Below are 19,686 nucleotides of genomic sequence, written 5' to 3'. Positions count from 1 at the left end.
TGGCAGTGCTTAGGGACTATATGGGATGGTAGGAATTGAACCTGGGTTGGCCACATGTAAGGCAAAGAAAGCTCCCTACTCCCCCTGTTCTCTTTTTTCCACTCCCCCAGGTTTTTTATTTCTTTCATTTCTGATGATAGTAGTTTTTTTTTTTTTTTCATTTCAGCAGAGCATCTACTTTCTTGTGCTTAGCTGACTACTTGTGCTATCATTCCTTTAAACTCATTGCCCATCCTCCTCTTGGTGTCACTGAAGACAATGTTTGAGGGTTTGCCGGTGTCTTGTCTTCAGTGTTATGTTTTCGTTCATTCAGCGGGGTGAGTCTTTGTAAGTTTCCTCCCTGGAAGAGGCTGAGAGCTTAGGCTGGAGGTTGCTCTCTGTCTTTGGGTATCCACACAGAATAATAGAAAGCATTAATAATAATAATAATAATAATAATAATAATAATAGAAAGCATAACTGAGCAGCATGTAATTTGTTGAGTAGATCCATTGTGCCCTGTGTAAGTAGCCTTGTGCTTCAGGAGCTGTGGTGTGGGCACAGCCTGATGGGAGGTAGGGTGGGTGTGGAGGCTACTGACCCACCCGGTAAGGAAGGGCACTGCCTCCTGTTCCTGGCATGGGCCCAGTGATGTCAGCCTGACTCAGGCCGCACCCAGGTTAGTGGAGCAGCAAGCAGAAGGTCAGCCGCCTTTAATTTCTCATTTGATTTTGTTTGGGGCCATACCTGGCAGTGCTCAGAACTTACGCCTGGCTCTGTGCTTAGGGATTACTCCTGGCAGACTTGGGGGACCACAAATGGTGCCAGGGTTGGAACCCAAGTTGACCACATGCGAGGCAAGCACCTTACCTGCTCTATTACCTCTCCAGACCCTCTTGCCTTTAGTTTTTGTTTTTTCTACCAGGGAATCTCATCTGTGAATTCAAGTCTGAAGACAGCCCCCAAATGATCTGCTCTTTGGGATGGCTGGTGAGAAAGAACTTAGAAGATGAGTCAGTGGCTAGAAGTGCTCAGGTGTGAGGCAGTGGGCCAAGTCTGGCTCTGCCAGTTTGCAATAAAGTGTGCCCTCCACCCACGTTCATGAGAGGTGTGTCCCGAACTCCCTCAGGGGGAGCTTCCTCTAGGCCCTTTTGCACAGTTATCTCACATATTTGGCAGAAAAATTTTATTTGCCAACTTGTTAAAGGTTCCATAAAGGACTTTTTGGGTGGGGGAGCTTCCAAGCTGTGCTCAGGAGACCTGCGGGCCCCACCCAGCAATTCTTGCCAACCATGCTGATGGTTCATTGTGAGGGTGCAAGGATGCAGTGGTGCACGGGCCACTCCACTGTTGCCCGGGCGCCTCGAGGACTCTACCCAGCAAAGTTTGGGGACTGTGTTGTGCCAGGGATTGCACTAGGGTCAACTGCATGCAAGCCATGTGCCTGTCTCTCTGCTCCTCCATAAAGGGCTTTTCTAAACAGTCTCAGAAGCAGAATAGAAAAATCTAGGTATTTTGTGAGTTAGTTATATATGAGGAACACTTCTATTCCTCTTAACACTCTCTTGCACTATATTAAATTACATCCTAAACTGCATGCAATTTCAGTTGCGAGTTTTGGAGTCTCTCTCTCTCTCTCTTTCTCTCTCTCTCTCCCTCTCCCTCCCCTCCCCTCTCCCTCTCTCCCTTACTTCCCCCTCCCCTTGCCTCCCTCCCTCTTCCTCTCTCAGTCTCACCATACCTGGCAGTACTCAGGAATTTCTTCTGACTTGGCACTCAGGAATCACTCCTGGCTTGTTCGGGGCCATATGGGATGCTGGGGATTGAACCTGGGTCAGCTGTGGCAAATCAAGTGCCCTAGCCACTGTACTATCTCTCCAGTATATGCCTCTTGAAGAGAGGCTTTTCCTCCTCAGATTTACAGAATCGTGTGCAATAAGTGCTTAAATCAAATCTTCATTGGCAGGGGGTGTCTTTATCACTTGGTGGCCAGCTGGTGAGTCGGGTATATTCAGGACTGGGATATTGGAAATGGAGTAGCGCCAGGCCTGAGGCCCAGAATCAGTACTCGATAGGAATTTCAAGACCTCTCCTGCTTTCTCAGTTCTCTTAAGGCTAAACCAGCAGACAGGAGTACTTGAAGAAGCTCAAGTAGCTTGCTGCACTAGCTCAAGTAACAGCATGCCCATTTAAGAGCAGTACTTTATATACATATAGTTTTTCCATTCATCTGGTTGGTTGGGAATAGAGAGGAAAATTGGAGAGCTTAGTCAAATAAGCCAAGAGGAATGTGGGGGCAGGAGAGAGTACAGGAGCTAAGACACGCCCTTGGTTTGACTCCCTGGCACTACATCCTGCCCCCTGAGGACCACCGGGTGTCACTCCTGAGCATAGAGCCAGTAATAACACTTGAGCACTGAGTGTGCCCCAACGGCCCTCCCCATTCCCCCAAAAAAGTAATATCAAAAGAAAGTGTCATAAGTCTCTGTGATCATATAATTAAAACTTTTTTTTTCTTTTTGGGTTACACCTGGCGATGCACAGGTGTTACTCCTGGCTCACGCACTCAGGAATTACTCTTGGAGGTGCTCGGGGGACCATATGGGATGCTGGGAATCGAACCTAGGTCGGCCGCGTGCAAGGCAAACGCCCTACCCGCTCTGCTATCACTCCAGCCCCCATTTTTTCTTTTTAAATTGAATCACAGTGAGCTACACAGTTACGAAGTTGTTCATGATTGGGTTTCAGTTTGTTCCTACACCAGTCCCTCCACAGTGTACATTTCCCACCACCAAAGGAAGCACTTTTCTTCTCTCTCTCTGAACATTTTTTTCTATAAGGTTAAAATACTCTTTCCTGGGCCAGAGAGTAGAGTGGGTAGGACCCTTGCCTTGCACGTAGTTCACTTGGATTCAATCCCCAGCACCACCAGTAGTAATTACTACTGGTGGTCCCTTGAGCACCACCAGTAGTAGTTCCTGAGTGCAGAGCCAGGAGTAATCTCTCAACATTGCTGGGCGTGGCCTCTAAAACCAAAATAAATAAATACCTTTTCCTGGAATGATACGATACAATGAGTCAGGTGCTTGCCTTGCACGTGGCTATTCCTTCTTGCATGTGGCTATCCCTCGATTGATCCCCTGATACGGTCCCCCAAGCCCTGCCAAGAATGATCCTGAGCTCAGAGCAAGCCCTAAGCCCCCTCAGTTGTGACACAAAAATTGGAGAAAAAAGAAAGACCCAGAATACAGAAGTATGTGAACAAAGAAAATAAAAGAAGTTGGAGTCTGTGATACAGTTTGGCAGACATACTTCCAGTTAGCTGTGAGGTCAAGGTTCTCCCCACGGGACCAGGTCTTGACTGGTTCCTGTGAGTGATTAGTGTCTCATTATTTCCTGTCTCTGCCCCCTCTGGGATGAAATTCCCTTAGGGGCTGGGCTGTACCCCTGCCCTGAGTATTGTAGACCGTGTGGTGGGCTTTGGGGGATACTTCTTGGAGTCAAAGTCATTGGTGAAATGGAAGCTTTACTTGGCGGGTGAGGGGTGACACACAGCTGGAGTGCTCAGGGGACTACGGTATTGGGGATCAGAGCAGGGACTCCTGTGCGTGCCCGTCTTAGGAGATTCTCCCCAGTCTGAATGAGATGTTTCTTGAGAGCGGCTGGGGACTATTTCTCAATATAGGTTTTGTGGCACACATTTATATGTAGTTTGTTATTCAGCTTTTCATTGCTTAGGAGTTCAGCAGGGTAATATATGCACATAGTTTTTCTGAGGACCTGTGTGGTGGTTCCCTCCTCACCAAGCATTTTCTTCTACGTTTGGTGCTTTCAAGGTTCTGACATGTACTTTGGTCTAAGAAGTGTGTGTGAACGCCTTTCATGCATGAGTTTTTTTTTTTTTCAATTGAATCACTGTGAACTCTCATGTATGAGTTTGTGAAGTACCTGTTGACTTTCTCTTTACAGCTCTTATATTCTTATATGTCTCTGCTTCTTCCTTCTACCCCCAGTAAGGAATGCTTTTGCCCACGGAAGTGACATCAACAGCTCAGCAATAGTTGCAGACTGTGATGGTTTTCTGTTTCCTCCCAGGAAAATAATGGCCTTTCCCCCCGACTCTCAGGTGTGTCTGATTCTTCCCTTGTCTTCCAGTGGCCTCTCGGTAGTTATCGGCACTCAGTTCTGCCAGGGGTCAGTTCTTGGCTTTTTCCCTGGCCCTCCCTCGGGAGGCTTCTGGTCAGTGGTTGGAGGGCACAGTGAGGATCGCTCTGGTCTCTTGTTTTTTTCGTCCTGGGTCCTGTTTTTTTTTTTTTGGGGGGGGGGGGTCACACCCAGTGATGCTCAGGGGTAATTCCTGGCTCTGCACTCAGGAATTACTTCTGGCGGTGCCCGGGGGACCATATGGGATGCCGGGGATCGAACCCAGGTCAGCCGCTTGCAAGGCAAACACCCTACCGGCTGTGCTATCGCTCTGGCCCCCTGTTTTTTTTTTTTTTTTTTTTTTGTGGTTCATTCCCTCCTTCCCCTAGCTTCTAGAGAGAGGATTCATGGGTTTCAGTTTCTGGCAGCTGTGCCAGGTTGGATATATATAGACATCTAGGTTGGAAATTCTTCCTGGAGGATTGAGAAACGTTTCTCTGTTTCAGTGCTGCGGGGCCATCTCACTGAGCCCCCTCCGCCACTTACCTCCCAGATCTGGAATGCTGGCCTTCAGGGACGATGCTGGGAGCCTCCCTCCCCCTCTGTCTGACTCTGCCCCAGGGTTTGAGAGCCAGTCCTCTTCTCCTTGTTTAAAACTTTAAAAAAATGTTTGTTTTTGGCCCACACCAGGTGATGCTTGGGATTACTCCTGGCTCCATATTCAGGGATCACTCCGCTGATGGGGATCGGGGGACCATATGGGAGGCTGGGGATTGTTCGCTGGGGGTCAGCTTCCTGGCTGTGGGGCTTGGACAGCTTTTAGTGGCCGTGCTCCCCAGGATCACATGCTCTGTCACAGGGCCAGAACCCCAGGGACTGAGATTGGTGTGTGTGGGCAGCGCTTGGAACTCCAGGCCTCAGGCTTACAAGGCAAGTAGGTGCCTTTACAACAGAGCCATTGTGGGCATCTAAAGAGAGTTTCGGACGTTTCTTTGCCAGATTTCTGCTTTTCCTTGGGGTCTTTATTTGCCATATTGGCCAGTCTGTGAAGGTGAAAGCAAGTAAGCAAGCGGTTAATGTAGATTCAGCCACACAGTCTGCTTTTGGGCGTCTTCCCTGTGCCTTCTCATTGGGAGGGTCACTCCTTAGTTACTCCCCAAGTAAGCTCTTCTAGGAGACCAATCGCTGATCGATCTGTCTCTTCTCTCATTACTTGTCTCTGGTGTGGATTTGGTTACCCAGCAGTGTGAGGGGCGATGGGACAGGGAGGGCTTGTTCACAGTGGGTCCTCGAGTACAGGTATAACCTCTCCTGAGCCTCGCGAAGATCTGGGGCCATCAGCGAGTTACCTGTCAGCCGTCAGCACTGCCTCTTATTTGGGGCTGTTTTATTTCTGTGTCTGCTGCCACTATGCCAGTTTCTAAAATGCTGCTGTAAGGGTCACCACTCAGGTTCTTCCTGTTTTTGTGAGTTTCTGTTAGAAACAAAAACTGCTTTTCAAGGTTTTAGGGATGAGACAAGGTCCCTTATTCCTACTGAAAGTTCATGTCATTCAATTTCATCTTCAAGTTGTTGCAAGGCATGTCTTTATTTGGATTGAGGTGTTTTGTTTTCGTCTTTGTTTTTCTGGTGGGGAAGGGCACAGCTGCTATGCTCAAGGTACTCCTGGCTCTCAGGAATCATTCCTGTTGGGGCTCAGGACCATATGGGATACTGGGGATCAAAACCAGGTCAGCTGTGTGCAAGGCAAGAGCCCTCCCTGCTGTACTATCTCTCAGCATCCTGGCTTGAGTCTTACTGTAGCTTAAATAAAGCCAAGCTCCTCACCCATCACATGGCTTATTGTTCTGCAATAGGGTTTTCTCTTCACAGAGGGCCAGAACAGGACATTTGGAACCTGTTTGCTTTTCATTCTGACTGATCCTTTATCCTCCTCCTTTCCAAATATATTCTTCCTTTTTTTTTTTTTTTTGGCGGGGGAGGGGGTGGTGGTGGTGGTGGTTTGGGTGTGTGTGGAACAAACTGGAATTATAAAGTGAAAAATAGATCCTCTGGACTGAAAAATAAGGGCAGCCCATACTTCTGATGAGAATCAAAGTTGTTTTTCTCTCCAGGGCCACAGTCGGGATTTGTTTTCTCTCTGTCCTATCTATACTTCCTGGGCCTTCCTGGAAACAAGCTCACAGGATGCCTTGGCACTGGCGTTGGGCAGAAGCTCCGCGGCAGGCCTCACCCATGTGTAGTGTGTGGGCACATCTGGCATCTAGGGAGTGTAAAACAGTTCCCTCTTGTGCAGGCCAAGCTGAGCTTTACCAAAGATTGACCAACCCTCGTGGTAGCTTGCCCCCGAAGATGTGGGGCCGTTGCAGAGGTGCAGGGTGAGGTTGTACCCAGATAGGGATTAGAACTGCCCGAGCCTTACCCCGTGCATGTTGGGCTGAGCTCCAGCTGCTCACAGCCCAGAGTATCACTCATCGATGGCTGGTAAAAATGTGGCTGGAGACTTTTTTAATCTTGTGAAATTGTTTTCCCTTTATGGAGCCTACCTCTGGAGATTAGGGGATGCTTTCTCCCCCCAGGATGGTATTACTATTCTTGTGTTGTCCTCTGGTGTTCTGATGATGCAGTTTTCACACACAGGGTGAGGGGTTGTACCGATCCTGGTGGGCCAGCGTCCTGCACACTGGCGGCAGCATCTTCACAGGAACCTTTTCCTCGGGATGTGGGGGGATGCTGGGGCTGGGAAAAATTCCTCCTGTTCCAGAGAGACCATCGCTTTGTGTGTCTCTCCCCCTAGCTCCCTGCCCCCACCCCCATCTTTGTGGTGGTGGTTCTTGCGATGACCAGGGATGTGTGTATGGGGTTGCATTGTTCATCAGGGTCACGTGCTATGTGTGTGTGGGGGTGGAGGGTGGTCACACGGTGCGGTGCTTGCAGGTACTTTAATTGCAGTACGTCACAGATCTCCTTGTGCTACTGGGAACCCCAAACAACAGAGCCTTTGGCATCACTTGGGCATGCAGGATGGTGTTAGGGGTTACTCATGGCCTTGCCAGCCTTGTACTTGCAAGACAGAATTTTTATATGCTTTCTTTTGGAGCCACACCCAGTGGTGCTCAGAGCTTCTTCTGGAATCTCGGCTCAGGGATCACTCCTGATGATACTTGGAGGACCATGTGCAGTGCCCGGGATCCCACCAGAGTCAGCTACGTTTCACATAGCTACTTTAGCTACTTTAACCCTATACTATTATTCAGACCCACTGAGCCATCTTCAGCCCCCCACAATTTGATTTTTTAAAAAACGATGAGCCATGCCTGGCAGTGTTTGGGCACGGGGGGCCACTCTGCTGATGCTCTTTGGGCCTGACAGTATTTGAGCCACAGGGCCGTCTTCAGTGATGCCAGAGTTCAATCTCGGACCTTGTGTGTGCCCGGTGTGACTAAACCCCCACACTGGGCTTTTGTGGTTCTCAAATCAGGAGAAATTTCTACTGAGCAGTAGGTACGTTGTGTCAGAGGTAGGTGAGAGGAAGGTGAGGGTATCCTTGTCTACCCGAGGGCTGGAATGTGGGGAGGTAAGTGCCTTCCTGTTCTAACAGGAGACTAGAGGAACTCGTTCTTCTGGGACTGCAAGCATTGGTTTGACAATGGGAGAAGAAGGCCGACCCAGAGAAGGGACGTGTTAAAGAGGGCACTTGGGAGAAGTGAGTGGGTATGCGGCTTAAACCTGGTTTGGAGTGTGGATGGAAGGGCAGGGGAGCCAGTTAATGTGCTCACTAGCATGGGACCTGCGTGGTGGTGCTTCCCGAGGTCATCGGTAGCCCACTGAGGCTGTGCAGCTGGCCCCACGGGGCACAGTCCCAGGGAGAACAGCTCTGCGTGAGGAGCAGCATGCGTTCTCTGCCCTCATCTGTTAGGAAGGGAGCCTTGTGGGTATTTTGGGATGCAGCCTCACTGTGCAGCTAAACAAACTGTTCTCTGATTTCTTTAGCGCATACTTTTTGTTGTTAGTACTTTTTGTGCCAAGTTTCTGTGATATTAGCTCATTAATCCTCAGATCAGCCCTGTAATGGGCCCTGGTCCTGTCTTCGTCTTCAGTGAGGATATCCAGTCACTGGGGGTGTTGCCCAAGATCGTGGCTGGAATCATGGCAGACTGGGCCATCAGCACATAGCCAGCTTATGAGCTTATGTCTGATGCACCTTTCCAGGGACACCTTTTTTTGTGTGAGGGTGTGGGGGAATGTGACACCACAAGGAGGAGCCCAACACCTCCCAAGGGGTGTTCAGGAAGCCCAGAGCCCCTGCCAGCAGTTCTTAGGCAACAGGGTACAAGACTGTGGTGCTCCTTGGGCCTGCAGTGATTTTTCTCAGTGACCACACCTGGAAGTGCTCCAGGGACCTTATGCCAGGGATCGAAACAGACTTGGCCACGTGCAGGGCACGCACCTCCATCCCTGTAGTGTCCCAGTGGCCCCTGCCCTTCTGTTTGTTTACTTTAGCCGTATCAATTCAGATTGCATGGTCTAGGAGTGACTGGTAACAAACCGAGTTTCCCAATTTGGGAACAGAGAGGTGAAGGAGGAGCAGGCAGGCCGTGCTTCTCACACCTTGCCTGTTTTATGGGTTGCTGGGAATTGAACCCGGGTTGGCCACGTGCAAGGCAAATGCCCTACCTGCTGTGCTATTGCTCTAGTCCCCAGTCCCCCAAGATTCGATTTGAAAATCTCTTTTAGGAAAGGATGCTCTTGCGGGGATGGGATTCCTCCGCCCAGGCCAGGAGCCGGCAAACGGCCACCTCAGAATTAGATCCCCGGTTTGTGAGATACCTGAGCCAAGGCCCTCCCGCTTTATCCTGTAGTCCCGGTGCTCAGCACTTCCCCCGGCACATGCCTCCCACCGCCACCTGCACATGCTTGTTCGGGGGTTGTTTCCCTGCTCCTGCCTCGCTGGGTCTTTGTTCTGCACATGTGTCTCCTCAGCATACAGAGCATCGCCTCTCTTTGTGTTCTGAACACAACACGATGGTGCTGTGTCTGCTGATCACTGCTTATTGCAGGCCGAGGTGGATGTCAGTATCTGCTCTCAAGTAGAGGACAGTGGCCTGGCAGGCAACCAGGAGGCATCCACAGAAGACGCCTCAGGTGTGGTTAAAGTGGCTTGCAGAGGGAGCAGCTGGTGTTCTAGGCAGGGACCCTGGGAGGGGTGCGCTCCTTAGCTGGACAGGTGCTTACCCTGTCAGGAGGAGCTAAAGCTTTGAGGCAAGAGAACGCAGCCTGGGTTGCTCACCCAGCTCACTGCAGTGGTCTGACTTGAGGACCTGATGGAGGTAGTGGGGAAAGAATGGGACCAGGAAGCCCGGGGAGGTGGGCAGGGGTAGAATGTGTGCGTTGCATGTGGGAACACCAGGCCAATCCCTGACTCCCTACTTCAGCTCTCTGGCTCCTGAGCATTGCTGCATGTGCCTCTGAAACACAACAAAACTAAACCCCAGTGCAGTGTCAGAGAGTGGGACCCGAAACGGAGACCTAGCTGGAGGGTTGGCCACCAGAGGATGTGGGCTTGGGAGTGGAGGGGGCAGGGAGGTGAAGAGGCCTCTCCAGTGCACACCGGGCCTGAGTGCAGTGCTGCTTGCAGGGCGTTGTCCTGCTGTGTCCCTGCAGGGCAGGATTGGACAGTTCTGCACCTCTGCTGAACCCGGCGGCAGTAGCTCACGATACCAGTGTCATCAGTGAGGTTCCCCTGGGGAGTCACATGATAACCAGATGACGACCGAACACTTACTGGGCGCAGAGGACAGCCGTGTGCTTTTGCCTGATGTCGGTCCTCTGTCCATCCTGTCATGCCCAGGTGGAGGCCACCGAACTCCTCCTATTATGGTGCTGATGCCTCCTTGGTGGCAGTGGATGCTCTGAAACTGTGGGCTGCCCTCGTGAGCTGACACCTCTTTTGCTCTCTGACCTCCCTGATGGGGCAAAGTATCTTCTACCTGGCCTCCAGGAGGTTCTCCAGGCTTGCTTGTGCAGGGGTAAAGCGCCCTAGGGCTCGTTCGTTCTGCTTTCAGCTTTCTCTCCAGTTATGTAACCTCTTGGCGTTTGGGATTGTTCTTGTTAATGTCTCCCTCACCACCACTTAAGCCACAGTTCCTGGAAGGAATGTTTTCCGGAGATGGAAGCTGAGGTGTGGCCTGCCAGGTACAGAGTGACCTGCACTGAGTGGTAAAGCCCGGATTGGGGAGGAAGGAGGGGGGCTTTGGGGAACAGCCTCGTGGTGGTGTGCCAGCCCCCAGGTGTGGAAGAATGGGCAGGCACCCACCCCTGAGCTCAGGCGTCAGCTGCCCTCCTAATGCAGATCACACCGGTGCCTTTGACAGAATGCTGAGGCAGCTGAAAAGGAAAAACAGGCCCTTTCCTCGGAGAAAGATGTAGAATATTAACAGAGCACAATTGCCAAGTTTCCTTCTTGCCTCATCTTCTGATTTATGGGGTGTGATCTGCAGTCTGGAGCTACGAGTGTGGCCCTGCGGTGAATGGGGCTCAGTGGGAGAGTGCACAGTTTGTATGTGTGAAGCCCAGGGTTCCACCCCCAGTACGTCTCCTGCCACCCAGAAGGGAAGAACTGGATCTGCAACACTTATAGGATGTGGATTGCAGAACTGAGCACAGTTCTGGGGCTTCTGTTTGTTCTTCGGCTAGCAAACATGTGGGGTCTGTGTGAACACCTGCAGATTAACGGGTGTTGCCTGGCAGAGCCCAGCAGGGCCTGGTGGAGGAACACCCTGCCTTTGGGGCTCCAGCAGCCCCTTTCCCGGCCCGGGGCCAGAGCTGGACACTTGTCTGGCTCCATTTCCTGTTGCTATGCTGTGTCTATTTCTGGCCTCCTGGTTGTCGATGATCCGCAGGTGCTGTGTCACTCACTGTGTCACCTGTAGTGTTGCCCTGACTAGGATGGACGAAAGTGCCCCTCCAGCAGGTCCCTGGGTGTCCAGTGCTTCCTTGCCTGTGGCTCACCATGCCTAGGTGCCTTCAGACCCTGTGAGGGCCCACCAGCTCAGAGCTATTCCCCTTAGACCGTGTCCTGTCTGTCTGCATGTGCCAAGTGTCTGCCACAGTTGGGATGCCCAGGTCCTTTCGGGGCCTCCTGCTCTGTCCTAGGTGCAGAGCCCATCTGTGTGACTGCACCCCACCCCCAAAACCCTCAGCAGCCCTACCATGTCTCCCTGGTCTCCCAGGCTGCCTGAACCATTGGCCTCTGTCTCCTGCTCTCCTCAGGGGACCCCTGTGACTCTCAGGTGGGGGTGCTGTTGGAAGGCAGGAGGGGAACAAGCACTGTCCAGGATGTGCAGGTGGGCACCTGGTGAAATGGGTCTGTGCAGTCCCCTCTCTGGGTGGGAAAACTCTGTGACTCAGAGCAGAGCTGCTGGAATTTTTTTCAACTTAAAACCCCCCTTTGCCCAAGAAATGCAACAGGCCAGCACTGCCAGAACTACCTTGGATTCATCTTTTTTTTTTTTTTTTTTTTTTTTTGCTTTTTTGGGTCACACCCGGCGATGCACAGGGGTTACTCCTGGCTCTGCACTCAGGAGTTACTCCTGGCGGTGCTCAGGGGACCATATGGGATGCTGGGAATCGAACCCCGGTTGGCCACGTGCAAGGCAAACGCCCTACCCGCTGTGCTATCTCTCCAGCCCCTTGGATTCATCTTTTGAATTAATTTTCATTTGTTGCACATTCAGAAACTTTTTACTGTTGCCAAATAGTTTGTACTTGTACCCCCCCAACCCCCCCGCCCTTGCAGTGGCTTGACCCCCAGATGAGGGCACACTGGGGGGTGCCTTTGTGTTTCCACTCGGGCAGGGTCTCCCCACGCCAGCCGCCTCAGATGTGCATGGAGGTCCCTCCCGGACTTCAGGGTCCCACTTTTCCACCAGTCAGATCTTGCCTTGTCCTCCCCATGTGCCTCTTGCCTCTCTTGTGGCCCAGGTCACATTTCCCCTCACGCTGTCCTGGCTGTCCGTCAGCAGGAGCCCCTTGTTGCCTTCGCGCGGGTGTGAGGAAGCTGACGGGGTAGTTTCCCAGCGTGTGTCAGGCAGTGCGTGTCCTTCCACTGCTCTTTACGGGAACACGGACGTGGACATCTCTGGTATTTTTGTAAGGATTGCAGACATGTTCTTGCCGTTGGCGTGCACATTCTTTCAGTACCCTGGGGATCCTTGGGCTCGTGGTGGTCAGAGAGCTTTCTTTTTCTGGCACCAACTGGACTGGCCTTGTTTAGTTGGGTCACATTGAGGCAGCAGAGCCCTGACGGACTTGTTCATTTATTTATCAGCAGGTCCTGTGCTGGGAAGACAGGCAGGGAGGCCCATCTTGGGGGGAGGAGGCACGCTGCAAGCAGACGTGCCAGGCTTCTCCTGGGGCCAGGTGTGCACCCCCACTTCAGACCCATGTTCTGGAGCCGAGCGAGACTTAGGTGTGCCTCAGTGGAATGAGGCCTGTGATAGATTTAGGGCTTCCTGTCTGTCTGTCAGCAGTCTTGGTTCTGTGATGCTTGACACAGTTGTGTGGTCTGTCTCCTGTCCCCCCCAGCTAGAGGTTTTGAAGCTGGGGCTGTGTCCTTCATCCTACCTGGAGAACCTGTTTCACGCAGGGATTGTGACTGGGAGGAAGGAGGAGGCAACTTGGCATGGCCCCTGGTTTTATCGAGGAGGCCAGAGGCCGGAGGCTGGCTCCCATTGCTCTCTGAGTTGTTTCTCTTTTTAAATTGTTGTTGGGACCACACTAGCAGTGCTGGGGGGTGCTTCTGATGGTGCTCAAGGGACCATGAGGTTTGAGAAATCAAACCCAGGGCTCCCACATGCAAGGCACATGCTCCAGTTCCTTGAGCCCTCTTCTGAGCCCCCACCCCCACCCCATTGCTCTTTTTTGATGGGGGCCTCTCAAGTGGTGCTCTGGTAGCCCAGAGGCCTCTGCCTGGGATTCTTGGCCAGTAGGCCTAGCAAGGCAGGGCGAGGGCCCGAGGACACAGAGTTGCAAGGACTCCGCGGTCCCAGGAATTGAACTGGATCCTCAAGTATGTCCTAACTCCTGTATTTTCTTCCCAGCCCACCCCCAGCCCCCACTGCCTTAATGAGAGTTGGGTGGAGAAGCAGACCCTCCAGAGGCAGGCCGGCTGGCCACCCAGCTGTGCATTTAAATTTGATCATTTAAATGATCCCAAGCTTGGCCCTCACCCCCTGGAGCTGGAGTTACTGTCTTGCTGTCTGGGGACTTTCCCACTTCTCCCTCCTGTCTGCTTGCTTAGCTGTCCTTTGTTGCTCTGTTGAGTCCCCTTCCTTCACGCTTTTCCTCGACCCTGCCAGACTGGTGTCCTCGTCACCCAGAGGCAGCCGGTATGTCGGGCCTGCTGCCAAGGCACTCTATAAGAAGGGATATGGTAGGGCTGGAGAGATAGTGTAGTGGGTGCAGCACTTGCTTTGCATGCAGCCGACCCAGATTTGATCCCTGGTACCCCACATTATCCCCTGAGTTCTGTCTAGGAATGATCCCTGCGTACAGAGCCGGGAGTAAGCCCTGAGCACTGCCAGGTATGACTCAAAAGCAAACAAAAAGTTATGCTGGTATATATTAACATCTCTCTCCCTTTGTGTTTCAGCGAGGATGCCATGAGAAAAGCTGGCGTGGCCCACAGTAAATCCAGCAAGGATATGGAGAGCCATGTGTTCCTGAAGGCCAAGACACGGGTAAGTGTGGGCAGGGCCGGCAGAGAGGCTGGGGAAGGGAAAGGGCGTGACACAGACTGTGGATCTGCTCTGCCTGGAAATTGGAGAGAAGGTGACTGATCACGGATAGATCATGTGCTCTGTTGACTTTGCCAGCAGCACCCTTCTTGTGTCTGGTATAGGGGTAGAGAGGGTGCCAGGTGGGCACCTAGCATGGAGCCCAGGCTCACAGCAAGCACCCTCTGTCATGATTCAGTTCCATGAATCCTGTAGGGTGCTCATTTAGAGTCCAGCTGCTTCTGTAGAAGGGGTCATTTCTGACTCTGTCCTTGGCCAGAGGCCCTCAGGGAGAACTCACATGAGCCCCACATGATCCTGGCATGTGGGCCTAGAACGGTTACTGTCCCTTTTATTAAGTGATGAAGGTGGTGCTCATAGAGACTGAGGGCCTGAGGGAGTCCCTGAGCGTAGGAACTTCATGTAGGGGGGATGGGGATCGTTTTCACTGTAAACAGACTCTTGTCCTGACTGGAGGTGGGGGGAGGGGGTGTCATGAGTTCATGTGACCTCCTTCTTTTCAGCTCTGCTCTCTCTGGGGCAGATCTGTTGCAGCAGAAATGAAGCAGGATAGAGGAGGGAGGGAATGATTTCTGGAGCTTAATTGTGCTCTGAACCTGCTCCTCACCACGCCTCGTAGCCAGTGCTGAGCCTCCACCCACTGTCACTCTGATCATCCTGTGCCCAGCTGTGCTGCTGTCATCCTGGGACACAGAATTAAAAGCAGATGCAGGGCTGGGGCCATAGTACAGAGGGTAGGGCTCTCGCCTTGCATGTGACAGACCTGGGTTCAATCCCTGGCATCTCATATGATCCTCTGAGCCTGCTGGGAGTGATCCCTGAATACAGAGCCAGAAGTAAACCCTGAGCATCACCGGGTGAGGCCCCAAAACAAACAAGAATGAAAAACAAGTGTTATTTATGCCCTTGGATGTTTTGATGAGGCGATTTCTTTTTCTTTTCTTTTCTTTTCTTTTTAATGGTAGAGTTTACTGCTAGAGAAAATAGCTTCTAAAGCAGGCACTGTCTGCATGGTCCTGTCAGGGTCAGAACGCCAGATTTGTGTTGTGAGCATGTCATTGCCAGGGACCCTGAGGGTAGGGGCACTGAGATGGACTGAGGAGGACTCTGCCACAAGTGTATTTGATAAACCTCTTTTAATTATACATACAGGGCTGTGCTCCAACACTAAGCCACATTCCTGGCCCTCTCTTCTCTCCTCTCCCTCCCCCTCCTTTTTTGTTTTTGTTTTGTTTTGAGGCCACAGAGTAGTGCTCAGTACTTACTCATGACTCTGCACTCAGGGTTCACTCCTGGTGGGGCTCGGGACCATGTGTGGTGCCAGGGATTGAAACCAGGTCTGCCGTGTGCAAGGCAAGAGTCCAACTCTCTGTTCTGTTGCTCTGGTTCCCCTCTTTTTTTCTTCTTTTTGGGTCACACCCAGCGAAGGTCAGAGGTTATTCCTGGCTCTGCACTCAGAAATTACTCCTGGCAGTGCTTGGGGGACTATATGGGATGCCAGGGATTGAACCTGGGTCAGCTGCGTGCAAGACAAACGCCCTACCTGCTGTGCTATTGCTCCGGCCCCTCTTTTCTTCTTTTTATCTTGTGCTTTGTTTGGGGGCCACATCTGGCTGTACTTTGCCTTACTTTTGGCTCTCTACTCAGGGATCACTGCTGGCAGGTTTGGGGGACCGTATGGGGTCCCAGGGATTGAACCCAGATCGGCTGCATGTATTGTCTCTTCACCCACCCCACCCCCACCTCATTTTCCTCTTTTTATATCAGCTTTATTGAGATGTAATTTCTTAGACACAAGTCATTCATTGACGATGTTTTTAGGATGGTCGTAAGGATATGCAACCATTGCCACACTTTCATTTTATTTATTTTTGGGACATCTGGTGATGTCTTGGGAAGGGCCATGTGATGCCAGAAATTGAACCTGAGACTCCCACGTGCAAATCATGCACTCTTGCCTTTGGAACTATCTAATTCTCACTTTAGGGGGTTGGGGGGAGGGGGCACACCTGACTGCTCAGGGCTTACTTCTGACTCTTGGAACATATTCTGTAAGAAACTCCATACGCTCGGGGGCCGAGAAATGCTTGCCTTGCAGGCAGAGGTGGGGGCTGGGTGCTTGCCTTGCTTGCAGCTGACCCTGGTTTGATCCCTGCCATATGGTGACCACTCCATATGGTCTCCCAAGCCCCAAGCCCTGAGCAAAACTGGGTGTGTCCCAAAAAGAAAAGCAACTCTGTACCCTTTAGTAGTCACTATCTGTTTTCTCTCAATACTCAGTAACCCTGCTAGCTGTTGATATAGTTTAGTCTCTGAGCTTTTCATAGAAATGTGATAATACAGCGTATATCTTTGTGACTGGCTCCTTGTACTTAGCATGTGTTTTTTGCTTTGGTCTGGTTTGGGGCCATACCAGGCGGTGCTCAGGGCTTCCTCCTGGCTCTGCACTTAGAGAACACTCCTGGCAGGGCCTCAGGGACCATATGGAGTGGTGGGAATCAAACCAGGGTGAACTTTGTGCAAGGCAAATGCTTTACCCACTATACTCTCTCTCCCTCCCTCCTCACTTAGCATTCATTCATGAACATGTTGTAGCATGTATTTTGCCCCTTTTTACTGACAGAATGTTTTTTATTTGGTTCTTGGGCCACACCCAGCTGTGCTCAGGGCTTACTCCTGGCTCTTTCCTCAGGAATAACTCCTGAGGGGCTCAGGGGACCACGTGTGGTACATTGTTAACTGCATGACAGGCAGAAAGCACCTTACCCAATATATACTCTCTCTGACCTGACGTTCCTACTGTTCTATGGCTCTGTCACATTGTTTATTCATTCATTAATTAATGGACATTCGGATCCTCTTAGAGTAATGCTGCTATAAACATCGGTGTACCAATTTTCTTATGGATATAATGTTTCCAATTTATCTTGTGTGTATCTATGAGTGGAATTACTGAATCGGATGATCACTCCATGACTAGCCTTTGAAGGACCAGCCAGGCTATTTTTCAGGTTGCTGTGTGCAGCCCACTGTACTATCGCTTCAGGCGCGGACACTCATTTTTATTCTGTAACACCCTCATTCCTACACCTTACCTTTACTCTGCTTAAAGGAGGCTGAGGAAATAAAAATAACTGCCTGGGGTGGTCGGAGATAAGGATAATAACAACTTCCAAGCATTCCATTTGGCATGCCCTGGATGAGACTCCTCTGCATCAGCTCACACAGCAGCAGGGTCCAGGGACTTAGGGCAGGGTCTTGCTGAACCTTCATTTATTTGGGTTTTTTGGTTTGTTTTTTGTTTGGCAGTGGGGGTGGGGATGGGCCACTCCAGGCTGTGCTCTTGGCTATGCATTCAGAGATCATGGTGGGGTCAGCCACATGGAAAGCAAGTAGCTTCCTCACTGTACTCTCTTTGACTCTGCCATTTAGTTGTTTTAAATTTAAATTTTTGTTTTGTTTTTGTTTGGGGGCTGCACCCTGCAGTACTCGGGGCCTATTCCTGACTCTGCGCTCAGGCATCACTCCTGGTAGGATGCTGGGGATTGAACCCAGATTGGACACTGGCAAGGCAGTCACCCTACCCACTGTATACTATTGCTCTGGCGCCTTAAATTTGTATTTTAAACACACCATCTCTACTGCACTAAAGCTTTTCTGGGGGGTTCATTGAGGGTGCTGCTCCCAGGAGCCTGACAGTGCTCAGCCAGCTAGGCAGGACCGTTCAGTGGACCCCATAAGCAGTGTTTCTTGGGTTTGACAGTGCCAGGGCCCACCAGGTCCACTCCTGACATTGCTCAGAAGCCTTCAGGTTACGGCCAGCAATGTGGGACCAGGGAACACCAGTAGAGCTGGGTTTGCACTTGGGCCCCTGTGTATGCAAGCATTCACCCCTGACTGCTGAGCTAGCTCCCTGATGCCTGCCTGCACTTTCTCTGTGTGCAGAAGTCTACATGCAGTGTCTGTTGTAGCATAGAAATGAGTAATGCAAAACTGAATTCCATTTGGGGCGGCTCAAGGTAAAGTGCAGGAACTAGGGAGGCTGAGACATCAGAAGAAAAGATCACATCCTGGGAACAAGGATCTCGCCCAAATTGCACCCAGCAAGAGAGGAAGAGGACACTTAATGTGTGTCTGATTCGAGGCAATCCATTCCTGCCTTCAGGCTTCTGAGGGGACCTTGACCAGATCTGAGTACATCTGTCCCTGTTTAGCTAAGAACAGTTATTCAGGAGACCAAGGACTGAGGCATGAGAAGCATTCTAATTCATGTCTGCAAAAAAGGCGTGGGCGCAGTGGGTTCATGACTAAGGCCTAATTGTAGGCAGTGCTTCTTAGCTCTGCTTTGTTTAAAGGTTTGAGAGGCAGGACGTTTCCTGCTCCACCCTTAGTAAACACTTTTGTTCAGAAACCTAGTGGTGAATTCTTTTCTCTTTCTCCTTTTTAATAACAAAGTGAATAAAATATTCATTGCTTTTTCCATACTCAACCTCTCTGTGATCATGACTCCCTTACTCATTTATTATCTGTATCTTGAACAGTTTCTTGCTTCATGTCCTGGGCCATGGTAGAAGGTAGGGTCTCGACTTCCACACAGCCTACTTGGATTCGGTTCCGCACCACATATAGTCCTCTGAGTACTCCCAGAAACGAAAAACAAAAGTAGCTCCTTGCCGCTTATGAAATTGACAAATACCTGTTTTTCCTCCTTCCCTTTGTTGTTGCAGTGACAGTAGGTCACACACTTGTTAGCAGTGCCCACGCTTTGGTTGACTGCTCTAGTTTGGGTGTACATACCCACTTTGGACTGTGGTGCGCGCTTGCTATCACGTGCTTGGTTGAGGTGCTTCTTGCTAAAGGTGCCTGCCAGGGTCTCATGCTTTAATGGCAGTGCTTGTTAGTGGTTGCACACGGGGCTGCTGCTAGCAGAGATGGTAGCGCTGCTGGGATTGCACTTTACTTGCTGGGTGGTGCTAGGGATGCCACTCCTGGTTTCATTCCTGCAAGCAGGGGTTCTGCCACTGAGCTATGCCCCCAAGTCCCGGTTGTGAATTTGGATTGTCTGGCTTTCAGCTATATTTCCAGTAGCACGTATTGAGGTTTTGAAAAAAAGCAGTCTCTGCACAAGCATGCGATCTTTGTGACTGTTGTTTCTCTTTCTCCAGTTTATCTGTGAGAAAAACTGCAGGGCAGATCATTGGTGGCATGGAGAGAAGTTGGTTTTTTTCTCTGTTTTATTTTATATTTTGTTAGTTTTGCTTTGGGGTCACACCTGGCCATGCTCAGGACTCACTCCTGACTCAGAATTACCCCTGATGATGCTTGGGGGACCATATGGGATGCCAAGTATCAAACCCTGGTCAGCAAGTCAGGTGCTCTACCCACTATACTCTCTCTAGCCCTTTTTATTATTATTTATATTTGTGGAGTTTTTTGGGGGGCCACACCCAGAGATTCTCACTGCTTACTCTTGGCTTTGTGCATAGGAATCACTCCTGGCGAGCTCGGGGGTCATATGTGGTTGGTGCTGGGTATCAAACCCCAGTCTCACATGGAAGGCAAGCTTCCTACCTGCTGTACTATCACTCAGGTTCCTTTCTTTTTATTAAATTTTATTTTTTCCATTGTGATTGCTTTTTTTTTTTATTTGGTGGGGGGAGGGTAGGGACTTGAGCCACCCTTGGCACTCTTCAGGGACCACCATACTTGGCAGGGGCCCATCTGGGGCAACAGGATTTAAACAGGGTTGCAGACACAACCTCATGCT

The 19,686-nt window shown here is 50.9% G+C and overlaps 1 protein-coding gene across 5 annotated transcripts in view; it reads left to right on the top strand.

Annotated features, from left to right (window-relative positions):
- The window catches only part of MED15 (mediator complex subunit 15), a 67,829-nt gene that overhangs the window by 12,214 nt on the left and 35,929 nt on the right, over positions 1–19,686 (top strand). For all 5 annotated transcript variants that reach the window (XM_056120694.1, XM_056120693.1, XM_056120696.1 and 2 more), the window contains exon 2: positions 13,775–13,862. In XM_056120694.1, coding sequence (XP_055976669.1) covers positions 13,775–13,862 — 88 coding nt within the window. The remainder of the gene's footprint in view (positions 1–13,774; positions 13,863–19,686) is intronic.

This window comes from Sorex fumeus, unplaced genomic scaffold (genome assembly GCF_029834395.1).
Source record: "Sorex fumeus unplaced genomic scaffold, SorFum_2.1 ptg000043l, whole genome shotgun sequence".
Taxonomy (NCBI): Eukaryota; Metazoa; Chordata; class Mammalia; order Eulipotyphla; family Soricidae; genus Sorex; species Sorex fumeus.
The sequence above is the reverse complement of the archived record's forward strand: the minus strand, read 5'-3'. Positions and strand labels throughout refer to the sequence as shown.